Source organism: Halichoerus grypus, chromosome 7, assembly GCF_964656455.1.
Source record: "Halichoerus grypus chromosome 7, mHalGry1.hap1.1, whole genome shotgun sequence".
NCBI classification, from domain to species: Eukaryota; Metazoa; Chordata; class Mammalia; order Carnivora; family Phocidae; genus Halichoerus; species Halichoerus grypus.
Genome location: NC_135718.1, coordinates 151053738 through 151066747, shown reverse-complemented (window position 1 = coordinate 151066747; position 13010 = coordinate 151053738). Strand labels below are relative to the sequence as shown.

At 50.2% G+C, this 13010-nt stretch overlaps 1 protein-coding gene across 6 annotated transcripts in view; it reads right to left on the bottom strand.

Moving 5' to 3' along the window:
- Nucleotides 1-664: 664 nt before the first annotated feature.
- The window catches only part of CD84 (CD84 molecule), a 39623-nt gene continuing 27277 nt past the window's right edge, over nt 665-13010 (bottom strand). For 5 of the 6 annotated variants that reach the window (XM_078078452.1, XM_036084732.2, XM_078078455.1 and 2 more), the window contains exons 3-8: nt 11497-11748; nt 11035-11154; nt 10345-10377; nt 9250-9347; nt 8151-8210; nt 665-6278 (exon numbers count right to left, since the gene is read on the bottom strand). In XM_078078452.1, the coding sequence (XP_077934578.1) occupies nt 6219-6278; nt 8151-8210; nt 9250-9347; nt 10345-10377; nt 11035-11154; nt 11497-11748 (623 nt within the window). In that variant the 3' untranslated portion in view covers nt 665-6218. The remainder of the gene's footprint in view (nt 6279-8150; nt 8211-9249; nt 9348-10344; nt 10378-11034; nt 11155-11496; nt 11749-13010) is intronic. The other variant, XM_078078453.1, reaches the window with a different exon arrangement.

Here is a 13010-nt window from a genome sequence, read left to right as displayed (position 1 = left end):
AAGCCCAGTGCTTTCTCCAAGAGGCACCGTGAGTGACCCACACAACCTCTGCTCTCCATTCCCCAGACCCAGACTCTGAAACGGAGAATCCCAGTGTCTGGGTCCCAATCTGAGTTCAGTTCAACAAATATTTATTCATATGTTTATGAAGCTCTCCTAGGCACTAGCTTCTATCATGGGTGCAGTGAATGACAAGAGGAATAAAGCAAAGCTCTTGTCCTGGAGGGAGGTGTGACTTAAGTGCCCAGTTTCCTATCTTTAGGATGATGGAGGCAGAGCTGCCTTCCCTTCCTCCAGCCACGTGCCTGTGCTGTGCTCTGGTTTATTGCTTCTGGTGTTGGCCCTCCCAGTGGCTAGCTTTCCATCCTCTCTCGGGGTCCTGGTCACCTCTCTCACGGTAGACTTCCTCGTCCTCAATTTCTGTCTTACTGCCCTCAACCCCACAGTCCCTTTGTGGCTACTCAGGGCCTGAGGCTTCAGACAGCACAGGCCCTTTGTCACGTTGGAGAGTCTTTGCTGTTTCTTTGCTACTTGCTTGGTCTCTTTTCTTGAAAAACAAAACAAAGTAAGACACACAAAAAAATAGGTGCATTATCGACTAGTTTGTGTTTACCTGCTGAAATGGAGCCTGTAGTCTCATTTCTTAGGCACTTAGGAGGTAAAATTTATGGGCAATAAATACTTTATTAACGGAAATTTACAAGCGAGCTATATATTTAAGTTTGAGTTGGCGGGGGGGTTCAGAATTCTACACAAAGAGGGATCCTCGGTTTGGTCCTTGAGTATAAAATAGCTAGAGATGGAAAGGAGAGAAGGTTTTCCAGGCACAGGACACAGCGTGGGCAAAGATGTAGAGCAGGAAAGGATTGGGTGGGTTCATGGACCCACGTACTTCTGTGTGACTGGAGCTTAGGGAAGAAGCAGGAGAAAGGCCCGGACAGTCTGATGGGTCAAATTGCTCAGGAGTCTGGTCCCACAGGAAAAATTTCTCAGTAGAAAAATAAAGTGATAAGGTCAGCATTTTGGAAAGATTGCTCTTTATGTGATAACAGCCCAGGTCACATGTGATAAAGGAATGACCTGGGAGAGTGGACACTGGGAAGGAGGCTAGGCAGATTGAGGGGACATGGTTGAGTTAGACTTGACAAGACCTAGTGACTGCTTAGATGTAGGGCGTCTGGAGTCAAGAATACAAGTCTCCTGCCTTGGGAAGCTGTGGGTAGGGGAGGCACTGAGAACAGTGGCTCGGCGCCCAGCCCCTGGACCTGGGAGGCCAGCAGTGAAGTCCTGGTTTCCATAGTAACTTGGACTAGTTGCTGAGCCTTTCTGTGACTTAGTTTCTTAATTTGTAAAGTGAAGGAGGATTGCATCTTCAGGGATTAGATGATTTTTAATGTTTCTTGTGGGCTTTAGATGAGTTAGTACATATAAAACCTTCAGGTGGGGAATGGTGCATAATAGGCTCCAATAAATGTTAGTTATTATGAGTATGGTGGGTCATCAAACTTAAAGGCACACAGCTGTTTTTAAACTTTTAAATAGTGTTGCACAGCTCATAAATTCTTACCTCTTCTTCTGTTTCTGTTATTCTTCTGATATTAATAGTGGAAATTTGCACTGTTTTTCTCTCATCTTATAACAACTCATCAGCAGTGTTTATGACCTGGATCCCTTGTTGGCTGTGAAACCAGCTCTGCCCAAAATGCAGACAGTGAGCTCTACTCAACATTCTTAATGGGTGTTTCCAATAGAAGAGTTGAGTGGTTATCCAGACAACAACGGAATTAATATATGAATACATTTACTTGGAGCTGCTCTTGGTGTCTTTAAAATATTATTATACGTACATATTCATTCAACAAATATTTTTGGTCCACCTATGAAATGTCAAGAAAAGTGCCAGGTGCTGGGAGTCCAGAGCCAGGTATAGGAAGGCTCAAGTGCGTGGTCAGGTGCAAGTGTGTGGCTCTTGGTGACAAGAAGTCTTGAGTTCAAGCCCTGTGTTCCCCAGCTGCCTGATTTTGCCAGGTATTTATTCCCTCAGTCTTAACATAAGCTGGAAGAATTGTTGTTGTTGTGAGTTGTATAAAGCATCTAGTATAGCAATTGGTATACAAAGAAGCCCTTAATTAACTCTTGCAGTCTCCCTGCCCTCAGGAGCTCTCTGTTTGCATTATTATTATTCAGACCAGCCCTTGTTCTCTCCGTCTGGCTGGGGAGCATGGTAAGTGAAATGACAGGAGGAACAAGCATCGGTGTAGGAGGCCTGGGAGTTAAGTTCAGCGCACAACACTAATTGGCACAATATCAGCTACGTTTGTGCTGCAAGAACCTGACACAGGGTCAGCGCCTGATGAAGGTTCAAGCCTGTAAGATCAGCTTGGAGGCATATTCTTATAGTGCTGCCTCATATTAACTCTACACAGTAGGAGCTCTTACTGTCCCCATTTTGCAGGTGGGAACACTGAGGCACAGAAAGGCGAACCTAACTTGCCTGAGGTCACAGAACGAAGAAATCAGGATTCAGACCCAGGCACTCCAGCATCGGAGCCTGCATTTGGGACCACTCAGTACCCTTCCGCCTTCTGCCTTCTCCTCCAAACTTCATTTTACAGCCAGTAGAGACTGTCTCTAAGGGTTCTTGAGAAAATTACTCAAACCCAGGAAAATTCAGGGAAAGGTCAAGTAGAAGAAAAGTAATGGATCTGGAAGAAAATACGGCCCAGCCATTTCTTTTCTCCAGGCTGAACCTACGAAACACCAGGCCAGGGGCGCCTGGGTGGCTCAGGGGGTTAAGCTTCTCCCTTCCACTCAGGTCATGATCGCGGGGTCCTGGGATTGAGCCCCGCGTGGGGCTCAGTTGGCGGAGCTTGTCCCTCTCTCTCTGGCCCTCCCCCCCGCTTGTGCGCGCGCGCTCTCTTTTTCTCACTCTCTCAAATAAATAAAATCTTTTAAAAAAGAAAAAAAAAAAGGAAAAAAGAATCACCAGACCAATCAGGCTCCTTCCTTTCTTTGCTGGGTTTCCAAAGTGGCCCAGCCAAGCTCCTCTCTTGTGGGCTGTGCAGTTTAGAGCATTCTATAGCTTTTTTAAAAGCATCACATTTTAAATCGGCTTCACTTTCTTTTTCTGAGAGGCATTCGCTGCACTGTTCCTCCTGTTCCCTGTTCTCTGCTGAAAGCCCATGTGGACCCGCAGGTGCCTGGCTTGTGCTGCCTTACCGGCACTTGCCACTAGAGGGCCCTACCCCTAAGATTCCAATTTCAATGCACCTCCGTAAGAACTGGCCCATCTTAGTGTGATACATGAGATCACACCCATTTCACAGAAGGAGAATCTGAGAACCAAGCCCCTAGAGATGGGGTGAGTAGCTTATATCTTCATAGATCAGAAGAGTCAGAGAAAAGAAAGTGAGAGACAGGAGCTCAGTGGTCCCAAATCCCAAAGGCCACATGAAGAATTCCTGGGTACTAGTTCCTTCCCAGGCTTGTTCTCCTGGAAAACCCAAGGAACTCTTGCCTCTGGTTCTATTCCTCTCCCCTACTTGCCAATGGGGCTGTAGGACACTAGCAGTTTCACTGGGGGAGAAGCAAGGACAGTTTAGAGAAGGACCATGTTCAGGAGCGGTCCCTCAGCTCACACAAAGGTGAGGCATGCTTTTATTTTAGGGGAAACCCAGCCTGTTCGGTGTCCCTTTGGAATTTCTCCATCCTTATGACAAGTCTCCTTATTTCTTCCTTCATGTCCCTCCCTGGAGTGACTGCCTTTCACTCACACCTGGTTCATGGCTTCCGGTGATGTCTTCACTGGTCTAACTCTGAGAGTCTTTTCCCTCCAAAATGTCCTTACACTGACGTCTGCATTCTGACATTTAACGCTTGCCGTAATTGGATGCCACTATGCTTGTAGGCTTCTGTCTATCAATACTTGCAACGTGTACCTTCTACTTGAGCTGGCTGGTCATTTTCAATTCTATTCAATAGCATTTATTGCTCACAGGCAGGGTACAAGGCACAACGTTGCCTGGTGGTGGATGCACAGGGGACTGAAACTCTCAGCGCACATGATCACTCTCCATGGTCATGAAGTCATGGATCTTGCCCTTCAGTATGTACAGTGTGGAGGGAAACAAATAATGATCTATACTGCGGGGCAGAAAGAAATGAGTTGCAGTGATATAAGGACCAAGGGGGGGAAAGGAGGGCAAAAAAAGCCATAATTAATTTGACCAGTGATGCCAGGGAGAGCTTCACAGAGGAGGTGACATTTGAGCTGAGCGTTGACGTGTGTGGAAAGGGCTGGGGGTTGGGGGGCACACCAAAGCAGAGGCACTCTGCCATCATAGGCAAGGGACTGTGAACGTGCTCAGTGCATCTGGGGTGGTGCCCAAAACACATCACGCCGGTTCGGCCTCTGCTTCTTTCTTGTGCTTTCCTCAGTTGGATGCCATCTGTCTTCTCCATTCTCAGCCAGATCCTACCCTTCCTCCAGAGCCCAGCTTCAGCTCCACCTCCTTCATGAAGCCTTCCCTGATTGTACTAGCTGCTGCCACTCCCCAAAACGTGTAATTCAGCATTTATGTGTAGTGTCCGTGCTTGCCTTGCACAGGGCAGCTAGACCAGGGCAGACATTATGCTCATCTGATACTTTGGGGGTCTTGCATCCCCCAACACAGTGCTAATGGTGGTCAGGGCTAGATGGCTCAATGGAACCATTCACTGAAACTAACACCTTCCTTCTGCCTAAATGCAGCTCACTTCTGCTGCCCAGCCTGGGATTGCTCACGGGGATTTAGGATTTCACTGGCTATGGGTGCTCACACATAAGGGAAACAGTTCTTCATACGATCACTTGAATGTTCTGCTCAGCCATGGGTGATTCCTCCTCAGCGCTGGTGGCAGGGGCGCAGGGGCATCGAACCAAAGCGTGAAGCAGTGACTCTCTGGACGGAACCTTAGTAACAGAGGTGAGGCGAAGCCAGTTTCATCATCTACACCATCATCTGCCAAGTTCCCTCTGAAGAATGACCCTCTTGTTTCGATGGTTGGGTTGTACTCAGCTCCCCTAAAGTGTCAGAAGTATAGCTGGTCAAGTCCTTTTGGTGAATGGGGTACTGGGTACGGTCTCTTCTTCTTGCCGAGGCTGCTTGGAATAGGTATTAGTCTGGTTCTTCAGAGAAATGGAACCAACAGGAAACAGATATAACAAGGAGCTGGCTTGTGTGCTTACGAAGATTGAGAAATCCCAGGGTCTGCAGCTGGACTGCTCATGGTGTAGTTCTCCAGCGTAAGTCCAAAGGCCTGAGAACCAGGAGAGCTGATGGTGCAAGCTCCAGTCCAAGTCCAAGTCCTAAAGCAGGAGGACTGATATCCCAGCTCTAAGATGGCCAGGCAGAGAGAATTAATTCTCCCCTACTCTGTCCTCTTCTTCTTCAGGCTCTGGATGGATCTGGTGATATGCACCCGTACAGGAGCGGGGATTAATCTGCTTTACTCAATCTACCAATCCGAATGTTAATCTCATCCAGAAATGCCCTCATAGATCCCCCCAGAATCGTATTTAACCAAATGTCTGGTCACCCCATAAATGGCCCAGTCAAGTTGAAAGCTTGGCCAGAAAGAAAATCTTATGAGCCTTCCGAAGTAGAGCCTGAAGAAAAATGCCGCAGCTGTCTAGGAACATTCTCCAACCCTCCATTTGGATGGTGTGTCCGCACAGCCGAGAGCCACACCTCCCATGGCTTCCCATGCGACACCATCATGGATGGGCGGGCTGGGCCAGCCAGCCGCCCCTGCACAAAGGTTCCTGGGCAAAGGGGCACATAGAGGCTGAAATGCAGCCCACACTCTACTCATCAAGCCACGTGCTTGGAGGGGCCGCATCTGCCTTGGGGGAAGGGTGCTTTTGTCTAATTTGTCTCGGGTGCTGTGTGGACTGTGGAGGTCGTGCACCAGGGCTCCCCACGACACTGAGTATGATCAGAGCCTCCTAGGTGGCGTGCCATGGCTGGGTACAGGCATGCAAAATACCAATCCTGTCTACATAGGGGGTTGCTGGGAAGGCTCATCACCTCCAGTCACAAAAAAGTCACAGATTGGGGCGTGATGGTTTGCAATCTCCAGGTAAGATGTGCACAGAGAAAGTCTGGGTCCGGGGCATCTGCCGGGGTATCGATGGTTGTTGGAGCTCAGTGTCCACAGGGAGAATGCTGGCCATGAGCTTAGATCACATTTTCATAGGTTCCAGGAGGTTTGCCGTCCTGAGAGCTGGTTTTCCCCATCTGTGCACAAGAGGGAGTTGGAACTGCGGGTTAACTGAGAGATCCTGCGGGGGAAGCCCAGCCCTGGGTGGTGCCCGGGACAGACAGACGGCACAGGGAGATGCCTCAGGCCTCCCTGGTGCTGGCGGAATCTGGGGCAGCAGGGCCTTGCCCTTTGCTGGGTCCCTTGCCTCTGCTCTGGTCACCCGCTTGCAAACCCTTGGGTCATCAACTGCGGAGCCCAGAAAAAAGCAGCAGGAAGGAAAGGGGGTATTTGCATTGATTTTGATTATAGGCTTGAGCAACATCCAGGCTCAAGCTACCTGCCTTCCTTGTTCCTAGCTGAGCCTCAGCTCCTTCTGAACCTCCATAACTGCACTTCACATACTGGCGAGTCGGCGTCCTGTGCTCTAGTTATGTGGACAGACCTAGAGCCCTCCCCACACCCTGCTCCCAAATAAAGTGGACCCAAAAGGATAGGAAAAACAATTGAGAGACGATGGACTCTGAAAAACAAACTGAGGGTTCTAGAGGGCAGGGGGTGGGGGGATGGGTTAGCCTGGTGATGGGTATTAAAGAGGGCACGTTCTGCATGGAGCACTGGGTGTTATGCACAAACAATGACTCATGGAACACTACATCAAAAACTAATGATGTAATGTATGGTGATTAACATAACGATAAAAAATTAAAAAAAAAAACAGAATAAAAAAGCAAAACAAAACAAAACAATTCTTCTTAAATTATATAATGACCAATCAATAATCGCCATCAGCCTTGTCTAGAGGACACGCTTTGAGATGCCTCAACCCGGCCGCCCTGATTAATCCCTCTGATCCAGTCCTTGCCAGTGTCACCTCCCGTGTCCTCCCCTGTCCTTCAGATCTCGGCTCACACATGCGGCCCCCTGCCCCTCACTTCTTCCTTCCCCTTCCCCTCGTCCTTCGTCCCTCCGGTGCCCCTTAGTCTCCTTCTCCTTCCTTCCCTCTCCTGCGCACTGAGGGAGGGAAGGCCCTTCCGTCTCGGGCTCCAGGACACTGGCTTAGCTTCACACCCCAACGACCTGTGCACTGAGTTCCCCTGCAAGTGTCCTGCGTCTGCAGCTCACAGATGCCCTCTACCGAATCAGCTTTTACTTCTCATTTCCCATCCATTTGCAGCCAGTTTCCTAATGTTTCCTCCCACTCGTTATTTGTTCTCACGACTTTCCCTTCCCCCTAGACTCCCTGGGTTCCTATGTATCTTTCATGATGATTTTGCCCAACTCTTAAACAGGAACACTGGCAAAACATTTGGTTTGCCAAGAGACCCCAAAGCTGGCTTTCTGACTGTAGCAGAAATGAGGATCCTCGTGCACAGTGACAGATGCCCCAGACTGAAAGTCCTCCCTTCCGTGCACGCGTGTTCCAGAGCGGGACACTGAGGCACAGGGTACTGTGAGTGTGGAAGCTCCGTTGCAAATTGTTGTGCGGGCTGCACCCTGTGCAAGTCGGCTGGCGGGGGAAACGGGACCTGAAATTCAGCCTGTGTTCCACTTGTCTGTCTGGGCACCTGGTGTGGGCCTGTGTCTGTCCAGAGGGGGGCACCTGTTGTCTAGTTTTATTCTGTGAGCCGGCATGGCCCCAGCTGCTCTAGAGGCTGGAGTTTCCACACCGCACTTCGGAGGCCGGGGGGCTCCTGCATTTAGAGGCAGGCCCAGCATCCCAAGCAGGCCAGCTTTTGGATGGCCATGGACCTGGGGGCCGGGCTCTGTGCCACGGCCCTCAGCAGTTAGTCCTGAGGGGGACAGAGAGGAGCACCGAGGGAGCCAGCTGGCCCCTGCTTGGATGGACAGCGTGCAGCAGAATGGCTGGAACAGACAGGCAACAGGGATAAGAAGCAAAAAGGATTTACCTTATCAGTCTGCAATGTGGAATAAACCTTGTTCACTGGCTCCTCCTTGTCAGGGAGCTCCTGTAAAACACCCATCTTCCCCTCAGTGAGGGGCCCAGGCAAAACCTCGCCAGGCCCCCTTCCCGCCTCTGCCCGGCCTGCTGCCCCCCTGCTCCCACTCCCGCCAGGTAGCCTCCTCTCCCGGCCTCAGCTCTGGTTCCATCCAGCCTCGGAGAGGGTCAGGGCCGGGTGTGGGGCGGGAGGAGTGGGTAGCTGCTGGGTAAAACCCTCAGGAGCCAAGAGGAGGGGTTTGCATGGTTCAGACTAGGTCTTGCTCGCTGAAGATTTTGGCTCTGTGCACCTAGCCGCCCATCAGTCCAAGCACGGTGCTAGACGGACCAGGCAGACCTCTGTTGCCCAGCACTCTTGTCGACCTCTGGGGGAGCAGGCGGGCACGGGGCACAGAGGGAGGCGGTGCTTGTAGAAGCCTGGTTCAGGGTGGAGGTGAGGGCGGGGCAGGCAGGTGAAAGGCAGGTGGGAGGAGGGGGTTGCCGCCGCCACACCAGGAAGTTCAAGGGGACCTCTCTTGGGGTGGCTCAGTCAGTGAAGCGTCTGCCTTCGGCTCAGGTCATGATCCCAGGGTCCTGGGATTGAGTCCCATATGGGGTTTCCCTGCTCAGCAGGGAGTCTGCTTCTCCCTCTCCCTCTCCCTCTCCCCTTGCTCGTGCTCTCTCTTTCACTCAAATAAAGAAATAAAATCTTTTAAGAAGGGGGGACCTCTCTCGGTTCTGTGCCCTTGTTCCCATGTCGGTGGCCACCTAGCAGCCCTCCCCTTACACCAGGGGCTCCCTTGTTGTTTGTCCCTCGTGGAGGGCAGTCCACTCTTAGTCAGGCCTCTCACCTCACCCACAGCCAGACCCCCGTGTGGAATCTGGCGGCCTCCACCCCTAGAGGCTGCCACAGGGTGACCACTGGCCATGTTCCTGTCCTCGTCGGGGGGCTCACGGCCTCATTTCCCTGACATGATGATGCTTGGTTGGACCCTCCAGATCCCTGGCCTGCTGCCCCGACTCCCTTTCCTGGGGGTGGTGGTGAGGACCCGTAAGTGGCATCAGCTCACCTTGGATTGGGGGATTTCATCGTAGATTCTGCCCTCTGCTGGCGGGGCATCTCTTGTAACCATGACGTAGGTGTATATTGTTTTCTTTGAGATGGCATCTGTCACAAAGAAACATAGAAGCACGGTGCGTGAGAGGCAGAGAGATTTTAGAGATGACCTCTTCTAAGGTTCTCTTTTTAAGGTAAAGAAACGAAGCCCTAAAAGGTCAAATGGCTATCATCGTCTTGAGACAGATGCTCGGGTCCTGGGACCGCCTCTCCTTCTTGTCGGGATTTCATGTGGTGTGGGAGCCCCGGAGAGGCAAAGCCCGGAGAGACAAGTCCCTGCTCTTAAGAATTCCTGGGCTGGTAAAGGCATCCATCCCAGTGTGTTCCTCTCCTTGCTCCTAACGTGGAACATTTTAGGGTGAAGTCGAAAAGAGATGGCTAGAATTTGGGGCCTTCATGTTTCAGGGCACCAAGACATCCACAAATCACAGTGAGCTGAGCGGCACACAGAGTTAAGTCCTGTCCCAGACCCTGTGCCAGACCAGGCAGGAGAGCCAGACCGACCCAGGCCCTGCCTGAGGCCCGGCAGGCAAGCCAGACCGAGCGCTCTCTGTCATCTCGTTGATAGATGGAAAAATAGCACTTCTTCCTTCCCAAGAGACTGTGAGGGACTGAAGACAGATGTCTCTTGGAGGAACCCTGAAGATCCCCTATGGCCTGAGTCAGGACTTCTCCCCATCACACAGCCATTTGAGTTAAATTCTCCAGGGAAGAGAATTTAACTCCTCCCGTGCCAAGCCTGGGCCGTCAGTCGTAAGCACAGTGCTGACGTTTACTGAGTCCTTACTCCGTACCAGGCTCCAGGCCAAGTACTTTATGTGGGTAATTCCGTTTAATCCCCTTAATCAGTATGTGCAGCGCATCCTGTATGTCTGGTTTACCACTGACAAAACATGCTTACGGTGACAGATCACTTGTAACTGATAAACGGCCGAGCTGGGACCTTCGGCCCAGACCGCCTGCAAGGCACAAGCTGAGTCTTAACCAATCTGCCGTGAACTCATCTCTCCCAGTTGTCATCCGGGGAAACTGGTGGCTGAGAACTTACCAGAGTTCTTACTGAAGGGCTTCAAGAAGGAACCTGAGGAATCAGACCCAAAGGAGAGTCAGGAACATGGAAACAGAGGTTTAGCCCCTCTATACCCAGGCTTGTTACTGTGATTGGTGGGAAAGGAAGATTTGGGGAGATCATGGGGTTAGGAGGTATAGGAGGGCACAGTGCTCCTCTGGGGGCCTAAGATTAGGTTTTCTGCATTGCAGATGGCACAACTACAGAAAGATCCAGAGGGATCCAGAGGGATCTAGTGACGCCCATGGAATGCAAAGTTAGTACCTGTCCCTCTGTGACTCTCCAAAGGTCATAGTCAAAATATGATGGAATTGGAAGTGACCCAGGAGACCCTCTAGTTCAAATCTCATTTCACGCGTGAGAGCACTGAGCCAGAGAGGGAAAGACACATGTCCAGTGAAGCACAGCTTCTCAATGGCGGTACTGAACTCACACCCAGGTTCTGGGCCCACCAGATACCGATGACACCGGGCACAGATTATGAAGCCCACTCAGGGCACTGTCATCCAGGGGTCCGCACTCTGGAGATGGTGAGGTGGAGGAGGGGGGATTGGAAGAAGACGGATTCCCCGGAACAAAGGACCGCTCTACCCCACCTTGGATAAATGACTTCAGTCCCAGGAAGAAGGAAGGTACATTTCCACATTTTACCTTCTGGAAAAATCCTACCTTGTCCTCTTTTGCACAAAAGGAACAAAAGTACCGAAGGCACAATGAGTATAAAGAGAAAGAGCGCCGCCAGCCCGCTCAGCAGCCCGGTGTGGCGAGAATGGAGGCCTGTTGCAGTGTCTGGAAACAGAAGAGACAGTGGGACTCGGCCACACTCAGGGGCACTATCAAAATGGGGTGCCCTCCAGGGGAGTGCCAAGTCTCCAAGGGAAACTGGACTTTCTGCTATTCAAAGTCAGCATTAGAAACAGAATCAGAGGGCCAAGTAGGGCCTGCCTCAGAACACCCCAGATGCCTGGCCTATCTCAGAAAGCTCTGGCCTTTTTTCCAGGCCCTCCCGGGAGGAGATGCCCCTGGAGACCAGGCCTGGCCTCCCCACCACCGTGGGGAACAAGGCCCAGCCCAGGCCTCTCTTCTGAGTGAGTGCTGGAGACTGCAGGAGAGCTGGATGGAGCTGATCACCTGCACAGAGCTGCTGGGCAGAGATGGAGTCTGAGCTGTTGCTCACGGGGTTCCAGGCTGTGCATGTGTAGGTCAGCTCTTGGTCGTCGGGGGTCCGGAAGATTCGAACTACATTCCCCGCTTCCCCCGGGGGACTCCAACTATATGTGACATTCTCTTCTTCTTCCTCCACAGAGCATGTCAAGGTGACATTACATGTGCTGTTGATAGATGTCATTAAACTCTGCGTAATTTTTGGCTTCCCAAGCCGACCTAAGAGGGGAAGACAGGTGTGTCAGTGGTGAGCTGGAGCTAGCCCGTACGGGGACAGCCGACTGTTAAATTTTCAGAAATGATTCATGAAAAATGAAATTATAAAAACTTACAGTAAAATAAAAAAATTAAATTAAATTAATTGTATTTTAAAAAGCTAATACATACTCAACATTCACCACTTTCTATTTTTGGGGGGGGTGCCAATTTACTCTTATCTACACTCTAAAAGTTATTTACATCTACAGTATCTGTCTTTTGTAATGATATACAAAGTCTTCCCAATTCTGCAAGTTTTAAAACCCAGAGGGAGTATTTACACCACAGAAATTGGCAAATAATGGGGCGCCTGGGTGGCTCCGTCGGTTAAGCCTCCAACTCTTGATTTCGGCTCAGGTCATGTTCTCAGGGTCATGAGATCAAGCATCACGTGAGGCTCCACGCTGGGCATGGAGCCTGCTTAGGATTCCCTCCCTCTCCCTCTCTCTCCCTTTACCCCCATCCCCCCAAAAGAGAAATTGGCAAATGCTCAAACTTGGGCTGGGTTGACTGCTCTGCGGAGTTTCAGTCTAGACAGAAGAAAACAATGGAAGAAAGATAGCTAAGGTTGATTAAACTTAAAAGTTTTTTGGTGAATAGCACCAAAAAAACTAGGAAATATTCTTCCAGTATTTGAAAACCGTTATCCAACTCAGCAAAGAGGTCTCTCTTGTTAATGTGCAAGCGAAGCTCTGAAATATATGTTTGTTGAGTTACTTTTTCCTTCTTAGCTCACTTCATGAAACTATCAGCCAGCATTCTCATTGGCTTCTTCGTCGATGACACCTGTAGCCTGGGAGGTATGAACGTTCAGCACAACTCAACGAGAGCATTCTGTGCGTACAATTAGCTCTATGGGATGCACGATAGAGACCAGGGTATATTTTATTACCTTTTATGAAATCGTGTGCCGCACGTCCTTTGTGTCGCAGACACCGTCAAGGACCAGCACACCGTTGCACGAAACAGTCTTTAAAAAAATTTTTTTTGGCTCTGTTTTCTGGTGTGTTTTCATTGAGTTGTTTTGTGTTGTTCTAAAGTGCCCTTGGTGAAAAGTTAAAATCTCTTTAAAAGTTCATTTAAAAAAATATTTTTACTAAAGCAATCAAAAGGTAACTGTCCAAGTTGTAGGCTAGTAAAGGGTTACGGAAGAACAATTATATTTAGGTTGAAGTTAAGAGCTATCTGGGGCCGGCAGAAGGAAAGGGAAGATCTTCCCTTTA